At 44.2% G+C, this 23,199-nt stretch overlaps 1 protein-coding gene across 8 annotated transcripts in view; it reads right to left on the reverse strand.

The window, feature by feature from the left end:
- The window catches only part of LOC110520307 (titin), a 178,309-nt gene that overhangs the window by 24,334 nt on the left and 130,776 nt on the right, over positions 1-23,199 (reverse strand). For 7 of the 8 annotated variants that reach the window (XM_021597527.2, XM_021597528.2, XM_021597534.2 and 4 more), the window contains 10 exons: positions 5,952-23,063; positions 5,558-5,854; positions 4,564-5,151; positions 4,151-4,453; positions 3,748-4,044; positions 3,351-3,644; positions 2,827-3,126; positions 2,433-2,735; positions 1,952-2,257; positions 77-1,843 (listed from right to left, as the gene is read on the reverse strand). In XM_021597527.2, coding sequence (XP_021453202.2) covers positions 77-1,843; positions 1,952-2,257; positions 2,433-2,735; positions 2,827-3,126; positions 3,351-3,644; positions 3,748-4,044; positions 4,151-4,453; positions 4,564-5,151; positions 5,558-5,854; positions 5,952-23,063 — 21,567 coding nt within the window. Of the gene's footprint in view, positions 1-76; positions 1,844-1,951; positions 2,258-2,432; positions 2,736-2,826; positions 3,127-3,350; positions 3,645-3,747; positions 4,045-4,150; positions 4,454-4,563; positions 5,152-5,295; positions 5,482-5,557; positions 5,855-5,951; positions 23,064-23,199 lie in introns of those variants that run through there. The other variant, XM_036974817.1, reaches the window with a different exon arrangement.

Consider the following 23,199-nt stretch of genomic DNA (forward strand, 5'->3'; position numbering starts at 1 on the left):
TTCATAAAGCCGTTATAACAGCTACACAAGACATTACAACATCTGTCATAGACAGTCATAAATATTTTATACTCACCAACTGGGGAGATTGCGAGGGCATGTTTGCTCTGTTCACTGACGGGACTCAGGCCAGCATTATTCTCTGCATAGACTCTGAAGGAATACTCCAGTCCTTCAATCAACTGAATGATTCTGTAGTCACGGGCAGAGATGATGCTGGAATTTACTTTAGTCCACAGCAGGCTGTTTCTGTCCTTCTTCTCAACATGGTAGCCGGTGATTGGTGAGCCACCATCAAAGCTGGGTGCTTCCCATTGGATAGTCATGCCGTCACTGGTAACGTTGTATGTGACTGGTTTTCCTGGTGCACCTGGTGGCATGTACTGGTGTTGGGCGATCACGTCTGGTGAATTCAAAGGATCGCTCACTCCGTATTTGTTCTCTGCACGTATTCTAAACTGGTACTCTGTGCCCTTGACCAGGTTGGGTATCTTGAACGTTGTCCTCACCACACTGGAGCAAACCATCTTCCAGTTAGCCTGGGCCGCCTCTCGTTTCTCCACACTGTAGCAAGTGATGTCTCCACCTCCATTGTCCTGTGGTTCATCCCAAGATATAATGATGCCCTGTGCTTTGACCTCATCAAATCGGACCGGTCCAACTGGCACAGAGGGGGGTCCGAGAGTGATCACATTGATGTCAAAGAAGTTCTTGATAAGCTTGTTGTTCAGAACCAATGTGTATAGGCCTGCATTCTCTTTCTTTGCGCTTCTGACTGTTATAGTCACTTTGTTGTCTGTTTCACGGAAGCGAATCTGTTCACTTTCTTTCAAAGGAATGTTTTCCTTCATCCATCCAACAGATGGCTTTGGTTTACCCTTAAATGGCAATTCAATATGGATGTTTTGACCGACACGAACAAAGAGTTCGCCATTCGGATAATCTATCATGTTGGCCTCAGGTGGAATAATGAACTCCTTTACTGTTATGGGCCCAATCTGAGAGAAGTCACTGATGCCCTTCTCATTCTTAGAAAACACTCTAAAGTTCACAACAGAATTTTCCTTCTGGTTTTTAACTTCACATGTGCAACGCTTGCATGTTGTAGCAACAGTCCAGGATTCTTCCTCTTTAGTTTTCGTCTCAATGACATAGTCTGAAATGTGGCTACCTCCATCATGGTCAGGCTTGGTCCAGTGAAGAGTCACTGATGTCTTAGTAGCGTCTGTCATGACCAGCTCTTTGACTGGTCCGGGGGTCTCAGTGGCCCTGACTGGCTCTGCAGTCTCACATGTATCACCAGTACCATGCTCATTCTCAGCAGACACTCTGAAGAAGTAGGCGATTTCATCTGACAGACCGTCGATCTTGTATGATGTGTTGGGGCACTCTGATGACACGACTGTATACGCTCTGTTGTTGGCGTCTTTCTTCTCCACAATGTAGTTGGTGATTGGGGAACCACCATCGATCAGAGGAGCTTCCCAGCTCAGGGTCAACTTGCCTCTGGTGACATTCTTGATGATCAGTTTTTGGCAAGTGGATGGGGTGTCAAGAACCTTGACAGACACAGTGATGAACTTGGACTCGCCAACACCGTTCTCAATCTCCAGGTAGTATTTGCCACAGTCGTCGCGGGTGACCTTTGGAATGACAAGAACTGTTGTACGTTCTGTGCTGGTGATAGTGTATCTTGCATCGCTGGCCATGTTCTTGTCATGTCTTCTCCATGTGCAGTTTGGTGCAGGTCTGCCCTTCAGTGGAATAAACACCTCAATATCCCTTCCTGCCTTGGCGGTGTATTGAGTCGTCATGGGCACATCCAAATCAAGATCGGCCTCCTCTGTTAGACGGATAGGAGAGAAAGAAAAATAGGTAAGAGATTTGGTACTAGTGCAATAGGTACAATGTTAACATATTAATAGAATGTTGTGAATATTTGAATACGAACCAAGAATATCCTTGGATTGAACAGGCTGGTACATCTCGATTGGTTGACTGGGTCCCAGACAGTTGACAGCAGATACACGGAAGAAGTAATAGGTTCCTGGTTTCAGGTGATTCACAACATACTCTGTTGTCCTCACTTCTCCGTTGTGGCTGATGACAGTCCATTCCCTTTCTTCAGAGGTCATCTGCTCAACGATATAGCTGGTGATCTTGCTGCCACCATCATACACTGGCGCCACCCAGCCCAGGGTGATGGATGTTTTGGTGGAGTCGACCACTCTGAGTTTGGTTGGTTCACCTGGTGGGTCTAAAATTAAGAAAAAAATACATTGTCAAATGTAAGAGAAATGTAATGAACAAGTAGTAGAAGAAACATGAAACATGCTATGTTCTGACTGTAAGTTGCTGTGGATAAGAGTGTCTGCCAAATAACCCAAATGTAAATGTTATGTTCCAGGATGGCAATAAGGAGAATAACATACCAACTGCATCAGCAGCTTTGAAGAGGTCAGACTCTTCGGAGTATGGACCAGCTCCAGCTTTATTGACAGCACATACACGATATTGATAGTCCTTTCCAGTGAGCAGGTTGCTGACTTTCTGTCTTGTATCACGAATGGTGTTTTTGATAACCTTGAACCAACGCAAGCTTGTCTTCTCTCGTTTTTCCAGGTAATATCCATCAATGTCACTTCCACCATCAATTCCAGGTCTTTCCCATACCACCGTCATTGAGGAGTGTGTGATCATGGTGACTTGAGGCTTGGAAGGTTGACTTGGAGGAACTGCAAAAAAATATATTCATGTTAGATCACGTTGGGACCCAAATACAATATGTTCAGGTAGCTGGACAGATGTTGCTTGTTTTATCCTTACCAAATGCATTCTTTGCTTCTACGGGTTCAGATTCCAGTGGGTCTCCAACTCCATATTTGTTCACTCCTCGGACTCTGAAGATGTACTCATTGCCTTTGATCAGTCTTGGGACATTCACAATACATTCCGCCCAATTCTCAGAGATAATGGACCATTGAATTCTACTGGCCTCACGTTTCTCCACAATGTAGTGGGTTACCATAGCGCCACCCTCGTCCTCAGGAGGATCCCACATTATGGTGATACTGTTAGCAGTGACCTTTTTGAGCTGAATCTCGCCAGGTGGTGGTCCTGGTTTATCTAATAATGACAAAACATTTGAATAATACTATGTCACTTTGCACATGAATTGTTTTGGTTATTTGCTAATTAGAGATATTGAGTAACTATTGAGTATTGACTATTGACTATTGAGTAACTTTCCATAAGTAACTTTCCATATGATTTTCGATACTGTGCCAACAGTGTAGACATATAGGTACCATATAGGTACCAAAATAAAAATGATAAGGAGCAATACGTACCAAGAATTTGTACTCTGACGTAGGCATATGCTGAGCCCAAAGAGTTTTTGAGCCTCATCTCATATGTTCCAGAGTTGAGATGTGTGGTATCCCTGATGATAAGAGTGGAACTATCAGCAGCGTTCTTCTGTACCAGCTGAGCCTGGGCACCGGACTCAAGTTCCTTTCTGTCCTTGTACCACTCAATTGTCGGTGCTGGTTTGGCAATGATTCCAAATCTAAGCTCGACAGTGGTTCCAGCTTTGTGTTTCACAACCTCGCGATATTCATCAGGAATTTCAATCTCAGGGGCACCTATGATATAACATATAAGATGCATTATATTAACTAATAGTTCAATGGAATGTTCAATGAAATGTTCAATTCCTACTTTTATCATATTTGGAACATAACCCACCATATGTATCCACGCAAGTTGCAGGGCCTGCAATGATGGATGGATTGCTAATTGATCCAACTGCATTCTTTGCCATGACTCTGAATTCATAGGTCTCATCCTGAGTAAGTCCTGTCACAGTATAATGTGTGTCAGAAACATTGGTCAAGTTAGCCTTCGTCCATCTGTCCTTCTGGCCCTCTTTCTTCTCAATCAGGTATCCTGTGATCTTGCTACCGCCATCATAATTGGGTTTCTGCCATGCAATGCTGATGGAAGTCTTTGTGATGTCAGTGATCCTGACATTGGTTGGAGGCTCTGCAAAAACAGATGTGGCGGTTCAGATACCGTAGATGATTTGTAAAGTTTAGGGGACACACAGTAGTATTCAATCACGAAAATGACAGTAACCAAGTCGACTTACCGCAAGCGTCAATTGCAAGTACTGCGTCTGAGATTTTGCTGAGCGGACTGCATCCAGCTGCGTTTTCTGCTGTAACCCTGAACTCATAGATGAGGCCGGCAGCAATGTCTAGCACTTTGTAGTGTGTGGCACGGATAACAGTCTTGTTAACCTTCTGCCAACAGATGCTGTTTCTATCCTTTATTTCAAGGTGGTATCCAAAGACATGGCTTCCTCCATTGGAGGCTGGCTCCTTCCAGGCTACAGTGATGCTCTCTCTGGTTACAGATGTAACCATAGGAGCTGATGGAGCTACAGGGACGGCTAAAATGAAAGAAAATAATATTTTGTATATTCCGTATTTTTTAAATATGCAGATGTATATATACAGTACGAACAGAACACATTAATTAATAGAGTGGTATAAAACTCACTGTAGGGCAGATCTACTCTGACGGTTGGAGAGTCAATGTGCTCACTGACACCGTAGCGATTCTCAGCCCTGATTCTGAACTGGTACTCCAGTCCTGTTGTAAGCTTCATGATTTTCATGGTGCATCTTGCGACGGCCGAGGAGACCTCAGTCCAGTTGGCGTTGGTTGTTTCACGTTTGAGGATGATGTAATTTGAAATGGTGCTTCCACCATCATAACGAGGAGGACACCACTTCAGACTCACACTGTCTTCTGTCACGTCAGTCATTTCCACAGGACCAACTGGGGCGCTTGGTCTATCCAGGACCACAATGTTAACAAAAGACTTGGTGGTTCCACTTGTGTTGGAGGCACAGATGTCATACCTTCCTGAATCAATAGCAATGCTCTCACGAAGAGTAATGATGAGGTATTCAGGAGTTACTTCAGAGTTGAATCTCATAGTTGACTTCAGTGCAACATTGTCCTTTGAAAGAGAAACCTTTGGCATAGGTCTGCCAGTAAGTGGGATCTCACATTTCAGGTTTGATCCTGCTCTGACATAGACTGTATTGTGGGGGAACATCTTCATGTTGATCTCAGGAGGTTCTGTTGAAAGAATATGTATGATTATTAAGGAAAAGTAATAATTATTATCTATTTGAAGATGTCAAATCAAAATGAAACACTCTACATGTAAGAATATGTTTTTTAACCAGCTTTACACACATAATGTAGTACTATATTGGATTATGCTCAGCAATTTTGTGCCCTCACTAGTTTGTGAAAATAAAATGAATATCAACAAGGTAGTTCTTTACCGCAGCGCCACCTTCATTATCTGGGGTATCCCATGTAACTGTTGCAGAGCTCTTTGTAACATCCTTAAACCCAACATGAGATGGTGGGCCAGGAGAGTCCAGAACCCTTACATTTAATGTACATGCAACTTTTCACTCTAACTGTGCCATTCAGGGGAAAGCCCGTTCCTAATGTTATGTGGGGAAAAACTCACCATGCTGGTCTTTAACTGTTACAGGCAGAATCATGTCTTTAGCATCACTGAACCCAGCGTGGTTTTCAGCACGAACTCTGAAGAAGTATTCAGCATTTTGCGTCAGACCATAGACCACAATGTGGGTGAACTTGGTGACACCAACTTTCACCCATTTATCCTGACCCTTCTCAAGAGCATCAATTTGGTAACTGGTGATTCTGCTACCTCCGTCTTGCTCGGGCTTTCCCCAAGCAAGTGAAACACTTTCCTTGGTGATATCGGTGACTCCAAGTGATGCTGGTGGGCTGGGTTTTTCTGAAATCAAGAAGAAACATTGACATTTTTATAACATCATATAATAAAAGAAACATCTTAAACTGAAATGTTTTTTCTATTTTCAATTCTACCATACCTGTAATCTTTGCTCCATCTTTGGTCTCAGCTGATACACCAACTCCATATTCATTTTCACCCATGACTCTAAAGTAGTATACTCCTCCCTCCACCAGGTCTGTTACTTTGTAGGTCAGACGATGGCAGGTATCTGTGAGTCTGGTCCATCCCTTTTTGCTTGCCTCACGAATATCAACAAGGTAGTTCTTTACCGCAGCGCCACCTTCATTATCTGGGGTATCCCATGTAACTGTTGCAGAGCTCTTTGTAACATCCTTAAACCCAACATGAGATGGTGGGCCAGGAGAGTCCAGAACCCTTACATTTAATGTACATGCAACTTTTCCAGCTATGTTTTGGAGAGTCACAGTATATTTTCCAGAGTCATCTCTTGTTGCTTGTTCCACTGTGATAGATGTGAAGGTATCAGTGGTATCAATACTGGCCCTCACTCTGAGGTCAACTCCAGCCTTGGTCCACATAACATTAGGAACGGGCTTTCCCCTGAATGGCACAGTTAGAGTGAATGAACTACCGTCCTTTACAATGAGTGTCTTTCGCATCTCATTGCTGATATCAAATACTGGTTCCTCTTCTCTCTCCTTTGCCACCTGTGGATCCGTAGGGGGGCTTGGCTCACTGAGACCAATCTTGTTGATTGATTTGACAACAAATATATATTCTGCTCCAGAAGTTAATCCAACGACTGTGAATTCAGTGTTCTTTGTGTTTGAAACACCGACACACCAGTCATCATCGTATTCATCTGTTCTCCTATATTCAACACAGTATCCTGTCACAGGGGCACCACCATCAAACAACGGCTTGTTCCATGAAAGAGAAACAGTAGTCTTGGAGGAGTCAATAACTTTAGGTTTAGATGGTGGAGATGGCAGGAATTGGGGATCCTCCGCCTTTGTTAGTTCGGTAGGAATACTTGGGAGGCTCAAGCCTGCAGCATTTTCTGCATAGACTCTGTACTCATATTCAGCTCCCTCACGAAGATTGGATGCCTTGACCCTGAGGTCATACACAGGCTTTTTGTTCACTCGTACCCAGCGCAATCCAATTTTCTCTCGTTTCTCAATAACATAGCCATAAATGCTGCTTCCTCCATCGGATTCTGGTCTTTCCCAGCAGATTGTCATTGCATCACTTGTGATACTCGTGATTTGAACATCTGTTGGTGCTGCAGGGACAGTGTATGCATTCTTGGCTCTGGTGGGCTCACTCTCCAGGGCTTCACCGTCTCCATATTTGTTCACTCCCCTTACTCTGAAGATGTATTCATTTCCTTTAAGCAGTTTGGTGACTTTGCATGTTGTAGCTTTCATATCGCCATATACTAAAGTCCAGGCGAGGCGGCTGGTTTCACGTTTCTCAACAATGTAGTGCATGATTTCTGCACCACCATTTTCTTGAGGTGGTCCCCAGGTCAAAGTGCACTTCTCTGCTGTCAGACCAGTGACCGCCAATGGTCCAGAGGATGGTCCAGGGCGGTCAAGGACCTTACAGTTTACAGCCAAGGACCTTGTGCCAGCAACGTTCTGTAGAGTTACAATGTACTGGCCAGTGTCTCTTCTGATAGTGTCTCTGACTATTAATGTGGTGGTGCTGTGTGTTGAAGTAATCTCCACTCTTGCCTTGGCATCAATTTCTTTACCATCCTTTGTCCATGCAATGACTGGACGTGGACGCCCAGAAATATCTGCATCGATTCTCAAAATATCTCCAGCTTTGACAACTACTAATTGCCTAAACCTGTCTTCCAACTCAATGCGAGGTGAATCCACCTCATCCTTGACTGTGATGGCACCTGTGCTCAGTGATGGCTCACTGAGTAAGCCAGCTGCATTCTTTGCAATAACATGGAAGTCATATTGTACGTCCTCTGTAAGGCCTGTAATGTCAAAGTATGTGTCCTGGAGACTGGCGAAATTGCACTTCAGCCAACGGCCATCTGGAAGCTCCCTGCGTTCAACAATGTAGCCAGTCACCTTGGCTCCACCATCATTCTCTGGCGCCTGCCAAGTAATGGAAACTGAAGTTCTTGTGATGTCAATGACCTCAAGGTTAACAGGTGGATCACAAGGATCTCTTGCAGCTACAGGCTCAGAGGCTTTGGTGCAAGGTCCAATTCCAGCAATATTCTGAGCATAAACACGGAACTCATACAGCAAGCCTTCCTCAATCCCAATCACTTTGTATTCTGTTTCAGCAATGATACCTCTGTTGATCTTTGTCCAGAGAATACTGCTATGGTCTTTCATTTCCAGGTGATAACCAATGATTGGACTTCCGCCGTCACTGGCTGGTTTACCCCATGCGACCAAAATGCCAGACTTTGTAGCATGGGCAACGTGGAGGGATGTGGGAAGGCCAGGTGTCTCGAAGGGGTACTGTGCAACAATTGGAGCGGAGTCCACAGCATGGCTCTTGCCGTAACGATTTTCAGCTGCAATACGGAACTGATATTCAGTGCCTTGTGTCAAGCGGGGAACTTTAATTGATGTTCTGGCAACTGTGGCTGAAACTATCTGCCATGTTGTAGTGGTAGTATCTCTCTTCTCCACAACATAGTTGTTGATTTGACATCCTCCATCGTAGAGTGGGGCATCCCAAGACAGTGAAATATTGTCAGCACTGACTTCATCTACCTTGATTGCACCTGGTGGGCCAGGTTTATCCAAGATGATAACAGCTATTGTCGCTGATTTCTTGCCAACTGTGTTGGTTAAATTGATCTCATACTTCCCAAAGTCCTCCCTGGTTGCGTCTTTGATAGTAATTTTCGATGAATTTTTTGCTGTAAGAACATTCACCCTAGTTGTCTGCTTCAATACAGCTCCATCTTTTTTCCATGCCACCTCAGGTTCAGGTCTGCCTCTGAATGGAACATCAATCTTCAGATCATCTCCTGCCTTGACACTGTATGTGTTGAACATCAGATCGATGATAGGTTCGATTGTAATGTCCTTTACTACGACAGGGTCTGCCAGTGGCTTAGGTTCACTCTTGCCTTTGTCATTGACAGCAGTAATCCTAAATGAATATTCCTCACCAGTTGTGAGTCCACCAATAGTTGCTTCCAATGCTTTAATCTCAGTGCATACAGTCCATTTCTCATCGCCCATGGTTTTCATTTCTACTGTATAGCTTGTGATTTTGCTACCACCATCATGATCAGGCTTTTCCCATGCGAGACTCACACTGTCGCGAGTAACATCTACAACCGTAACTTTGCCAGGAGGCAAGGGGGCTTGGGATACCTTGATTGGATCTGTTGTTTCTGCTGGCAAACCCACACCAAGCTCATTGACAGCTTTGACGCGGAAATAGTAAATTCCGCCCTCCTTAAGGTCATCAATCTTCATGGAATTTCTTACACAGTTATTTGAAACACTTGTAAATGCCAGTCTTGTGTTATCTCTCTTTTCCACAATGTAATGGGTGACCTTAGCTCCACCGTCAATCATAGGAGGCTCCCAGGATAGTGATACAGAATCTCTCTTAATATCCTTGACTTCAAAGTTCTCAGGGGCACTTGGTGAGTCCAACACCCTGACATTAATGAATGCTGATTTTTGACCACTAAGGTTCTCAAGAGTCAACACATACTTGCCAGTGTCAAATCTATTGACATTGTCGATGACAAGCATTGTGTAGGAGCTTGTGACCTCAATTTGTGCACGCTCAGTAAGAGGGCCATCCATCTTGGACCACTTTACTTCAGGTTCAGGTTTTCCTTTGATTGTCACAAACAAACGCAGTGTTGCACTTGCCCGTACTTGGACCATTTTCCTAAGGTCTGAATCAAGTTCAATCTCAGGGGCCTCAAGTCTTTCAGATGCAACTACAGACCCTGGAACATCAACATGCTCACCAACTCCTTCAATGTTAATTGCACAGATGCGGAAATAGTATTCAGCATTTTCTCTCAGTTTTTTCACAGTAAAGTGTGTTGCTTGTACACCAGTTGGCGGTGTACAGGTTATCCATTCTTCATCTCCTTCTTCTCTCATCTCAACAACATATCCTTTGATGGCTGCTCCACCATCATAGATGGGTCTTGTCCATGAGAGTGACACAGTTGTGCTTGAGTGGTCTGTCACCTTAGGGTTGTTAGGAGGACCAGGTGGATATGTGGCATCACAGGCTTTTATGTATTCTGTTGGTGCACTTGGCACTCCCACACCAGCAGCATTTTCAGCAGACACTCTGAACTCATAGGAATGTCCCTCGGTGAGTCCGGTACATCTGAACCTGATGTCATTAAGTCTTTTCTTGTTACATTTTGTCCATCTAATGCCCTCTTTATCTCGTTTCTCCAGGACATAGCCATCAATATCTGAGCCACCATTATCTGCTGGACGTTCCCATGTAAGGACCATTGAGTCCCTTGTAATAGCACTTGCTTCAGGTGTTGAGGGAGCACTGGGTGTCACAAAAGGATTACGTGCAATAACTGGGTCTGATTCAAGAGGTTCGCCAATGCCAAACTTATTTACTGCTGTAACTCTGAAGATGTACTCATTGCCAGGCAAGAGTTTAGTCACTTTGTAGCTGACAGCTTGGATTCTGGGTTCGACTACAGTCCATGACAATCTGCTGGTTTCCCTCTTTTCAATTATATAATGAGAACAGCTGGCACCGCCATCATGTAATGGATGACTCCAGTGAAGATAGGCTTTCTCGGAAGTCACGCCAGTTATTTTCATTGGACCTTCGGGTGGACCAGGTCTATCAAGGACTTTCACGTTGACGGGAATAGATTTTGTTCCACCAACGTTGTTAAGACTCAGGACAAAGTGTCCACCATCTACTCTGATACATTCCTTGACTGTTAGAATAGTACGTTGAATGGTTGTTTTGATCTCCATTCTTGGGGTAGTTTGGTCGATTTCTTTTCCATCTTTCAACCATGTGATTTCAGGGAGTGGTTTCCCCAAAATATCAGCATCAATAGCAAATGTTTCACCAGCATGGATGACAATACAGTCCTTGAATTTGGGATCCATTGATGCTGTTGGTGCTTCAATTTCATCTTTAGCAGTAATAGCTCCAGTGCTTTCAGAGGGAGCACTGAAAATACCAGATGCATTCCTTGCAATTACTCTAAACTCATACTCACACTCTTCAGTCAGACCTGAGATTGTGAATTGAGTCTCAATTACATTTGTGAAGCTAGCCTTCATCCAACGGGCATCAGGAAGCTTCTTCCTTTCAACAACATAGCCTGTGATCAGGCTACCACCATCATACTGGGGCTTTTTCCATGACAGTGTAACGTGGTTCCTGGTAATATCAATAGCCTCAGGGGTACCAGGTGGATCACATGGGTCTCTGGCGACACAAACATCAGAAATCTTACTAGGTGGACTCAAGCCAGCAATGTTCTCAGCAAAGACCTTGAATTCATACTCAATGCCCTCTTCAAGTTCATTTGTTTTGAATCGACAGTCAGGAATGAGCAGTTTGTTCAACTTCGTCCAGAGAATGCTGTTCTTCTCTTTGCGTTCGAGGTGGTAACCAAGGATTGGACTACCTCCATCACTGGTTGGTACTTTCCATTCAACAACCATGTGATCCTTTGTCACTGATGACACAAATGGAGTACCAGGTGCAAGAGGTTCACTGAAAGGATATTGCACAACAACAGCTGCTGAGTCCAATGACGGACTCTTTCCATATCTGTTTTCTGCAAACACCCTAAACTGGTATTCAGTACCGGTTTTCAGCTTGGTAACTTTGATAGTTGTTCTTGCAATGGTTGCAGACACACACTGCCATGCTACAGTTGTTGTGTCACGCTTTTCCACAATGTAATTGTTTATTTGACAACCTCCTGTGTACGCAGGTGGTTCCCATGCGAGGTTGACATAATTGGAACTCACTTCCTCAATCTTTATAGGTCCTGTGACTGGGCCAGGTTTATCAAGGATGATCACTCCGATTTCTGCAACTTTTTCTCCTATACTGTTGGTAGCTGTGATTTTGTACTTGCCAGAATCTGCTCTGGTTGCCTCTTTTATAGCAAGGATTGTTGATGATGCTGTTCTTGAAACATTCAACCTGGTTGTCTCTTTAATTGCCTGTCCATCCTTTGTCCATACCACTTTTGGTGCTGGGCGTCCTCTCACTGGTATTTCTATCTTCAGATCTTCACCATGTTGGACACTAAAGGTGTTGAATGCCATTACGAAACTTGGTTCAATAGTTAGATCTTTAGCTGTGACAGGGGCAGCTAATACCCTTGTGTCACTCTTTCCTTTGTCATTAAAGGCTGAAACTCTGAATTGGTATTCTTGACCTGCGGTTAGGCCTTCTACAGTTCCCTCACATGTTTTTGTGGTTGTGGATAGGATCCATTCCTCTGATCCTGCAGGCAGCATTTCTATGTAGTATCCCATTATTCTACTTCCACCGTCATGGTCTGGTTTTTCCCATGCCATTGAGGCAGTTGTCTTAGTCACTTCAGTCAATGTGATCTTTCCTACAGGCAGAGGGACTTCTGATGTCTTCACTGGCTCAGCTGTTTCTGCTGCCAGGCCTACACCATATTCATTCTCAGCCATAACTCTGAAGTAATAAATAACCCCCTCAATGAGATCTCCCACATGGAAACTGTTCCTTGTACACTTGTTTGAAATGTTGGAATAAGCTTTCCTAGTGGATTCACGCTTCTCAACAAAGTAATGCTTGACCCTCGCACCTCCGTCAATGAGTGGGGGCTCCCAAACAAGATTGACAGAGTTTTTCTTAATATCTTTCACTGTGAAGTTTACGGGTGCTCCTGGTGTATCAAGTACTTTGACGGAAACAAATGCAGACTTGGAACCACTGCTGTTTTCCAGGGTCAGAGTGTACTTTCCAGCATCATTTCTGTCACAGATGTCTACTGACAGTTGAGTAAAATCGGCGCCTTTCTCAATTTGAACTTTGTTAGTGAAGTCACCCTCATCCTTGGACCAGCTTATTTCTGGAGTAGGACGTCCTTTGAATGGAATATTGATCCTCATGGAACCTCCAGCACGCACAACGACTCCTTTCCTTAGCTCTGAATCCAGCTCAATCTCTGGGGCGAACATTGCATCCACTGGTTTTACAGTTCCTAAAATCTCAGCAGGTTCACCAACACCCAATTTATTGATGGCACATACCTGCACCTTATATTCTTGATGCTCGATAAGTTTGGTGATTTTGAATGTAGTGGCATTCACTCCTGTTGGTGGTGTGCATAGAGTCCATTCCTCCTCATCGGCTTTGCAGATCTCCACAGCATATCCCTGGATATTGACACCACCGTCGTAAATGGGCCTACTCCATGCGAGTGTAATGGAGTTCTTGGTAGTATCAACCACATGTGCATTAGTGGGAGCGCCAGGTTCAAATGTTGGATCACAGGCTTTGGTGTAAGGAGTTGGTTCAGTTGGTTGGCCGATTCCTGCAGCATTCTCAGCAGATAATCTGAATTCATATTCATGATCCTCTGTCAGGCCTGTCACTCTGAAGCGAAGGTCTGTGACTCTGCGTTTGTTGCATTTTGTCCATCTGATTCCAGCTCTATCTCTCTTCTCAACAATGTAACCAGCAATCTCACTTCCACCATCAACCTCTGGGCGAGTCCAGCACACAGTCATGGAATCCCTGGCAATATTGGCTATTTCCAATTCTTGAGGTGGTCCAGGAGTAACAAATTGATTTCTCATTATAACTGGGGCTGATTCAAGAGGTTCACCAGTACCAAATTTGTTGACAGCCATAACACGGAAGATGTACTCATTTCCCTTCAGAAGCTTTGTGACTTTGAACATTGTAGCTCCACAATCACTAGCAACCACAGTCCATGCAAGACGGCTAGTTTCTCTCTTTTGAATGACGTAGTGGGAAATACTGCTTCCACCGTCAGCTCTTGGAGGAAGCCAGGACAGTGAACATTTCTCACATGTGACATTGCTAACAGTGAGGGGTCCCTGAGAGGGCCCAGGTCTGTCCAGTACTCTCACATTGAATGTTGCAGTTTTATCTCCAGCAACATTAGTTAGAAGCAACGTATATTGTCCTCCATCCACTCTGATAGCATCTTTGACAACAAGCTTTGCTTGGAAATCTGAGTTCATAATCTCAGCCCTTGCTGAGTTCTCCACTAATGCATCCCTCTTGAACCATTGAGCTGCTGGAATTGGCTTTCCTTGTACAGCGGCCTCAAGTGTAAATGTTTCCCCAGCATTGATGATAACAACCTGGCTGTACACTGAGTCAACTTCACATTTTGGTGGATCAACTTCATCCTTTGCTGTGATGGATCCGGTGCTCTGAGAGGGCTTGCTGATAGATCCAGCGGCATTCCTAGCTATGACTCTGAAGTCATATTTGCAATCCTCAGTTAGACCCAGAACTGTGAATACAGTTTCAATGACATTTGTGAAACTTGCCTTCATCCATCTTCCCTCTGGGAGATCGCGTTTCTCCACCACATAGCCTGTGATCAAACTGCCACCATCATACTGTGGTCTTGTCCACTTCAGTTTCACAGAGTGCCTGGTTACAATGATAGCCTCTGGGGTGCCAGGAGGATCACACGGGTCACGTGCCACATATCCCTCAGAGAGTTTGCTGCACGCGCCAATGCCAACGATATTCTCAGCAGACACTCTAAACTCATATTCTATACCTTCCTCCAAAGGAGTAGATTTAAATCTACAGTCTTGGATGAGGGATTTATTGATCTTTGTCCAAAGGATACTGTTCTTTTCCTTTCTCTCAATGTGATAGCCGAAAATGGCACTGCCTCCATCTGAAATGGGTTTGTGCCATTCCACAACCATGTAATCCTTAGTATATGAAGATACGTAAGGTGTTCCTGGTGGTCCTGGCTCCTTGAAGGGATACTGGGCAAGGACAGGTTCAGAATCAATAGCATAACTTTTGCCATATCTGTTTTCAGCAAAGATCCTAAATTGGTATTCTGCACCTGTTTTTAGATTTGTCACTTTCAGGGTATTTCTCGCCACAGTGGCAGAGACTACAAGCCAGTTAGTTGTGGTTGTATCTCTTTTCTGGACAACGTAATTTGAAATTGGGCAGCCACCAGTGTATGAGGGTGGTTCCCAGGTAAGTGTGATACTTTCAGCACTTATGTCATCCATCTTGATTGGGCCTGTTGGTGGGCCAGGTTTATCTAGTGTGATTACTTCAATGGTGGCATCTTTGGATCCAAGCGTATTGGTAATATTAATACTATACAATCCACCATCATCTTTTGTTGCTTCTTTGATGGTTAGATGTGTGTTGCGTGCACTGTCGACAACATTAACTCTTGTGGTTTGTTTCAGGGCAGCACCATCTTTTGTCCATGTAATGACTGGTTTAGGATGTCCAGCAATGGGAACTTCAATCTTCAGATCATAGCCAACCTGTACGCTGTACTGTGTTAATTTAGGTCTTATGTCAGGTTCAATGACAAGGTCCTTTGCTACTACTGGACTTGCCAGAAGTCTAGAGTCACTCTTTCCTTTGCTATTAACAGCAATTACTCTGAATTGATACTCCTCTCCTTGGGCTAAGCTAGTGACAGTAGTTTCAAGGTATTTACATTGAGCACATAGTGTCCATTTGTCACTATCTTTGGCTTGCATTTCAATCTCATAATGGCTTATTCTGCTGCCTCCATCATGATCTGGTTTCTCCCACTTAAGAGAGACACTGTTCCGTGTCACGTCTAGAACTGTAACTTTACCGGGAGGTTGAGGTACCTCTGAAATCTTTACGGGTTCAGGGGTCTCTGCAGGTAAGCCAATGCCCCACTCGTTTTCAGCAAGAACTCTGAAGAAATAGATACTTCCCTCCACAAGTGGTTCAATCTTCCATGACATCTTATGACAGGTTGTGACAGGGGAATACACTTTCCTAGTGCTTTCTCGTTTCTCAACATGATATTGCTTAATTTTAGACCCACCATCCAAAATAGGTGGCTCCCAAGTAAGGGTGACTGAATTCTTTGTTATCTCCTTGATAGCGAAATTTGCAGGCATACTAGGTGAATCAAGTACTCTGACACTGATGAAGACAGATTTAACTCCACTGGAATTCTCTGCAGTAACAGTGTACTTGCCAGTGTCAAATCTGTCAACATTTTCAATCAGGAGTGAAGCATAACTGCTTGTATTGTCAATCTGTGCCGTCTCCTTGAGTTCTCCATCAGCCTTTCCCCATTTCAGTTCAGGAGCCGGCCGTCCCCTAACAGGAATGAACAACCTAAGAGCGCTTCCAGCTCTGACATTAATCATCTTCCTCATGTCAGCATCAAGCTCAAGATCTGGTGCTTCCAATTTCTCCTCTAGAAGAACTGATCCAGGGACATCTGCATGCTCACCAACACCAACCTTGTTTATGGCACAGACCCTGAATTTATACTCATGCTTCTCGAGTAGTTTTCTAACTGTAAATGTAGTGTGTGTGATTCCGGCAGGGGGAGTGCATATTGTCCATTCATCAGATGCTCCTTCACAGGCCTCCACTAAGTATCCTTGAATCTCACAGCCACCATCATAGATAGGTTTGCCCCATGACAAGGACACGGATGTTCTTGTTGTGTCAGTCACTTTGGGATTATTTGGTGGACCTGATGTGAAGATAGCATCCAATGCCTTGTAGTAAATAGTTGGTTCACTTGGTTTACCAACTCCAGCAGCATTCTCAGATGAAACTCGGAACTCATAACTGCGGTTTTCAAGAAGACCTGCTACTCTGAAGCGCAGCTCACTCACTGTACGCTTATTGCATCTGGTCCAGCGCACACCTTCTTTATCACGCTTCTCAATAACAAATCCAGAAATGGCATTTCCACCATCGTTTTCAGGTCTTTCCCAGGTTACCACCATTGAATCTTTTGTGATGGTAGAGACTTCCACATCTGTGGGTGGATCAGGTGTTACAAATTGATTTCTGGAAATCATTGGCTCAGATTCAAGAGCTTCACCAATTCCGTATTTGTTCACAGGAATCACTCGGAAGACATACTCATTTCCAGGAACAAGTTTTATGATCTTAAGATTTAGAGTCTGCACTTTAGGTTCAACCAGAGTCCAAACCAATCTGCTAGTCTCTCTCTTCTCAACGATGTAATGAGAAACATCACTACCTCCATCTTGTGCTGGTGGTCTCCAGGCAATACAAGCCTTTTCACTTGTGACTCCATAGATAGAAATTGGGCCTCCAGGTGGACCAGGTCTGTCTAACACTTTGACATTGATGTGCACTGACTTCTCTCCACCTACATTTTTCAAAAGTAGGATATATTGGCCTCCATCAACACGGATTGCCTCCTTAACACTCAATGATGCTTTAAAAGCGGTGTTCTTTATCTCAAGACGTGCAGCCTCCTTTATTTCGACATCGTTTTTCATCCAATGGACTGAGGGTACAGGTTTGCCGAAAATATCTGCACAAAGGTTGAACGATTCACCTGCCATCAGAACAATTGTTGAAGAGTACTTTGAGTCCATCTCTATTTTGGGAGGATCAACTTCATCCTTTGCTGTTATAGACCCAGTGCTCTCAGATGGAAGACTGTAAACACCTGCTGCATTTCTTGCAATTACACGGAACTCATAGCACTGGTCTTCGACTAAGCCAGTAACAATAAATTGTGTCTCAATGACATTGGCGAAACTGGCCTTCATCCAGCGCCCTTCAGGCAGCTCTTTCTTCTCCACAAAGTAGCCAGTGATTTTGCTACCTCCATCTAACTCTGGCTTAGTCCATTGGAGAGTGACAGCTCCTCTTGTGACAATGACAGCTTCAGGCTTGCCTGGACTGTCACAGGGGTCTCTTGCAACACGGATTTCTGACAATTTGCTTGCTTTGCCAACGCCAACAATATTTTCAGCATAAACTCTGTACTCATATTCAATACCTTCATCAAGACCACTGAGCTTGAACCTCAAGTCTGGGATCAGTTGTTTGTTCTGTTTAACCCAGAGGAGGCTGTTTCTCTCCTTACTCTCGAGGTGATATCCCAAAATCTTGCTCCCGCCATCACTACCAGGCTTCTCCCATACGATAACCATACTGTCCTTTGTAGATGATTGTACAATTGGGGTCCCTGGTGCACTTGGGAGATCAAATGGATATTGAGCAACAATATTTTCTGATATAAGTACTGGACTCTTTCCATATCTGTTTTCAGCAGCAATCCTGAACTGATATTCACACCCAGTCTTCAACCGAGCTGCTTTAATGGTGGTTCTTGCAACTGTTGCAGACACAATCTGCCAGTTTGTGGTGGACGTTTCCCTCTTTTCTACTACATAGTTGTTAATGGCACAACCACCCACATATGTAGGTGGGTTCCAGGACAGTACCACACTGTCAGAAGTGACTTCATCAACAGTGATTGGGCCAGTTGGAGGACCAGGCTTATCAAGAACAACAACTGCAATGTCCACTGTTGATTCACCAGCTGTGTTTACAAGTTTGATGGTGTACTTTCCCACATCCTCCCTGCTGGCTTCCTTGACCACAAGATGCAAATGTGTATCAGTAGCATCAGCATTGACTCTGGTTGTTTCTTTTAGTGCGACACCATCCTTGAGCCAGGTCACAACTGCTTTGGGGCGAGCAGCATATGGCAAATCTATCTTGAGATCATCTCCTGCCAATACACTGAATGTGGTGAACAGCAGCTTGAATACTGGCGCAATAACAAGATCTTTGGCTACCACAGGTACACTAAGTAGACGAGGATCACTGGTTCCTTTTTCGTTATGTGCTGACACACGGAACATATATTCTTCACCTTGTGTCAGTCCAAGAACAACAGCCTGTGTGATTTTTGCAACAGCACACTGGGTCCAAGTTTCACTGTCTTTGCCATGCATCTCAACAATATATCCTGATATTCTGCTACCTCCATCGTGATCTGGTTTTTCCCAAGACAGAGAGACACTGGTGCCTGTGACATCAACAAGGGTTACTTTGCCTGGTGGAAGTGGTTTTTCTGATACTCTGACTGCCTCAGGAGTCTCTATTGGAAGTCCAATGCCAAATTCATTTTCAGCCAGAATTCTGAAGAAATATGTGTTTCCTTCCTCCAGGCCACCAATCTTCCAGCTAGATTTAACGCATTGAGCACAAACTGTGGAGTAAGCTTTTCGTGTTGATTCACGTTTCTCCACAACGTAGTTTCTAATTCTGGAGCCACCATCAATAAGGGGTGCATCCCACATGAGTGATACTGAGTCTCTGGTGACCTCCCTGATTATGAGGCTTTGTGGTGCTCCAGGTGTGTCCAGCACTCTGACATTCACATATGCAGTTTTGCTTCCTGAGGCATTTTCCACTGTCAACATGTACTTTCCACTGTCAAATCTGTCAACATTTTCAACCATAAGAGCAGTAAATGATGATGTGGTGTCAATAGTTGCTCTCGTAATAGGCTCTCCATTTTCTCTGGACCACTTGACATCAGGAGTTGGTCTTCCTTTAATAGGTACAAAGAGTCTCAATGTGCCGCAAGCTCTAATGCAGACAACCTTACGAAGCTCTGCACCAAGGTCAATATCAGGAGGAAGCAGCCTGTCCTCTGCAATTGGTGTGCCAGGCACTTGTGCTGGCTCTCCAACCCCTTCACAGTTAATTGCGCAAATGTTGATTTTATAATCTTGGTTTTCTACCAGGTTAGTGATGGTAAATGATGTCCCAACTAATCCCTTCTTAGGGGTCCGAATTGTCCATTCATCTTCCTCAGGTAGACAGGTCTCTACAACGTATCCAATGATATCAGAACCACCATCATATACAGGTTTGTTCCAGGCAACTGTAATGGATGATTTGGTTGTGTCTAAGACTCTTTGATTTCCAGGTGGTCCAGGTTGGAAGATTGTGTCTACTGCCTTGTAGAATTCACTGGAAGGACTTGGTGTACCTAAACCAGCATTGTTTTCTGCTATGATTCTGAATTCATATTCATGCCCTGGTGTGAGCCCCGATACTTTGAACCTCAGGTCAGTTACAGTCCTCTTGTTGCATTTTACCCAGCGAAGACCGGTTTTGTCTCTCCTTTCAACAACATAGTTGAAGATGTCGCTTCCACCGTCGTGATCAGGGCGTTCCCAGCAAACAACCATGGTGTTCTTTGTGATGGTCGTTACCTCAGGTGTTGATGGAGCATCAGCTGGCACATATGGATTTGTAGAAACCATTGGGTCGGATTCAAGGGGCTCTCCAGTTCCATACATGTTGACAGCCATAACTCTGAAGATATACTCGTTACCCTTCAACAACTTGGTTACCTTAAACCGGTTAACTTGTAAGTCTGTTGCTACATTTGTCCAAGCAAGTCTACTTGTTTCACGTTTCTCAATGATGTAGTGCAGAATCTTTGCACCTCCATCATGTGATGGTGGCAGCCATGAGAGGATACATTTCTCAGCAGTGACGTCTGTAACAGCAAGTGGACCATCTGGAGGTCCAGGTCTATCAAGAATCTTAACATTGAAGGTATGCTTTGCAAAACCACCCGGATTGCTGGCAGTTAAAGTGAATGTGCCACCGCACCTTCTTAGAGAATCTTTGTTGACTAAGGTTGTAGAAAAGTCATAGAGTTTTATTTCCAACTTGGCTGTATCTTCAAGTTCCTTCCCGTCTTTGGTCCATACCAGTGTTGGTATTGGTCTGCCTGTTACGCTGGCAGCAAGTTTGAAGACATCTCCCGCTTTCACAACCACAGTACTATTATAGATTGTATCAACTTCAAGTTTGGGCTCCTCAACATCATCTCTGCAAGTGATTTCCTCTGATGGTAGAGATGGCTTACTGAGACCGCCAGCTGAGTTTCTTGCCATAACATGGAACTCATAAGTAGCATCCTCTGTGAGACCGCTAACAGTGAATGTTGTCTCAAGGACGTTGCTATAGTTGGCCTTGAGCCAGCGTCCGTCTGGGAGTTCTCTTTTTTCTACTTGGTACCCAGTTATTGAGAATCCTCCATCACCTTCAGGTCTTGTCCACTGAAGAGTCACCTCATGTCTGGTTACATTCAATGCTATTGGTTGGCCAGGTGGGTCCACTGGATCCAGAGCAAAGGTAGTCTCAGAATGCTTGCTTGCCCTGCTCAAACCAGCCATGTTTTCAGCAATAACGCGGAACTCATAGGCGATTCCGTCCACCAAGCCTGTTGATTTGAACATGTTCCCTACTACAAGTGCTTTGCTGATCTTCTGCCACAGGATACTGTTCTTCTCTTTCCTTTCAATGTGATATCCCAAAATGGGGCTTCCACCATCGGAAGCTGGTTCATCCCAGCTAATAGTCATAGAATCCTTGTTGAAGTGGACAATTTCAGGAATGCCTGGTTGACCTGGCACATCAAATGGATAAGCAGCAACCACTTGTTCTGAGACTATACAGGGTCCAATTCCATACCTGTTCTGGGCTTTAACGCGGAACTGATACATGATTCCTGTTGTGAGACGAGCAGCCTTGAATGTTGTACGTATAACCGTTGCTGCTAATTCAACCCATGATGTGCCTGTGGTTTCTCTAGCCTCAACAATGTAATTGTTAATGGGTACACCGCCATCATTCTCTGGACCTTCCCATGATAAGAGAATATAGTCACAAGAAACTTCTTCAAGCTTAATTGGTCCAGTAGGAGGTCCTGGAATATCGTGGACTTCAACAGTAATTGTCTCTGTCGTTGTTCCAAGTATATTCTTGCCAGTCATCGAAAATTGACCACCATCGCTCCTTTTGATCTCATTGATGTGGAGAGTAGTTGAGGTTGCAGTAGTATCCGTATTGATTCTCTGCGTCTGTTTAAGTGTGTCCTCACCTCTCTTCCATGAAACTGCTGGTCTGGGGCGACCCAGAACCGGAATTTCAACCTTCACATTATCACCAGCCTTAGCAATGACCAAAGACTGGTAGACTCCACGTAGGTCAAATGCAGGCGCTGTTGTTTGCTCTCTAATGATAGCAGGTCTGCTTTCACGTGGATCACTTCTGCCAGAGCTGTTGACTGCCATGATGCGGAACACATACTCCATATTTTCAATGAGATCTGTGGCTGTGTAGTCAAGAGCTTTTACAGTTGTTACATGGGTCCATGTCTCTGTGTCCTTCTTCTGTGCTTCAATAACGTATCCAGTAATCCTACTGCCACCATCATGTTTTGGCTTCGTCCATGCAAGGCTTGCGGTGTCCGCTGACACGTCAGTGACGTACAGATTTTCAGGGGCAGTAGGTGCTTGGGATGCTCTGATTGTCTCAGGTGTCTCTGCTGGCTCGCCAACGCCCAGATCATTTTCAGCAGATACTCTGAAGTAATATTCAGAGCCTTCATCCAAGTTGTCAAATTTGAAGGAGCATTTCTGCCAGGTTGTAGTGATTACTGTGTAAGCCTTTCTTGTGGCCTCTCGCTTCTCAATGACGTAGTTAATGATCTTTGATCCACCATCAATAATGGGTATTTCCCACTGCATAGTGATACTTGTTTTGGTGATTTCACGTGGTATCAGGTTCACAGGTGGTCCTGGTGAATCCAGTACTCTGACGTTAACAAATCCATCTCTCTTACCAGCAACATTCTCTAATGACAGCATGTATTTTCCAGCATCATATCTTGTGCAGTCAGGGATAACCAGGAGAGTATACGACTCCGTAGTATCAATGTGTTCACGGCCACCTTTACCAAGAATGGCATCATCTTTCATCCAGGTTACTTCAGGAACTGGACGTCCTTTAATTGGCACAAAGATACGAATGGATCCACGGACCCTGACAACAAGGGTTCTTCTATACTCAGCATCAAGCTCATAGTCGGGAAGTGTCTCACGGTCCTTAAGTTCAACAATTTCTTCAACCACTGCTGGTTCACCAACTCCCTCTGTATTCATGGCTCTGACTCTGAAATAGTAGTTCCCACCAGCCTTCAGGTCTGACACAACGTATTCTGTAATTCTCAATCTTGTGACGTCTGTGACCCAATCGTCATGTCCTTCCTTCTTGTGCTCAACAATGTATCCTGCTACATCCAGGCCACCATCATAGTGGGGTCTACCCCAGTTGAATGTGGCTGTTGTCTTGGTGGTGTCAGTAATTCTTGGGTTGGAGGGAGGTCCTGGTGGATCTAAAAAGAAGAAAGAGAAGACATATATCAAGACTTGTTATCACCTGGTAAATCAAATCAAATCAAATTTTGATTTGGTATTATTAGATCTACTGGTTTACACTTCATAAAAACTTTCATAAAAATATTTGAATTT

This window comes from Oncorhynchus mykiss, chromosome 3 (assembly GCF_013265735.2).
Source record: "Oncorhynchus mykiss isolate Arlee chromosome 3, USDA_OmykA_1.1, whole genome shotgun sequence".
In the NCBI taxonomy this organism is placed as follows: domain Eukaryota; kingdom Metazoa; phylum Chordata; class Actinopteri; order Salmoniformes; family Salmonidae; genus Oncorhynchus; species Oncorhynchus mykiss.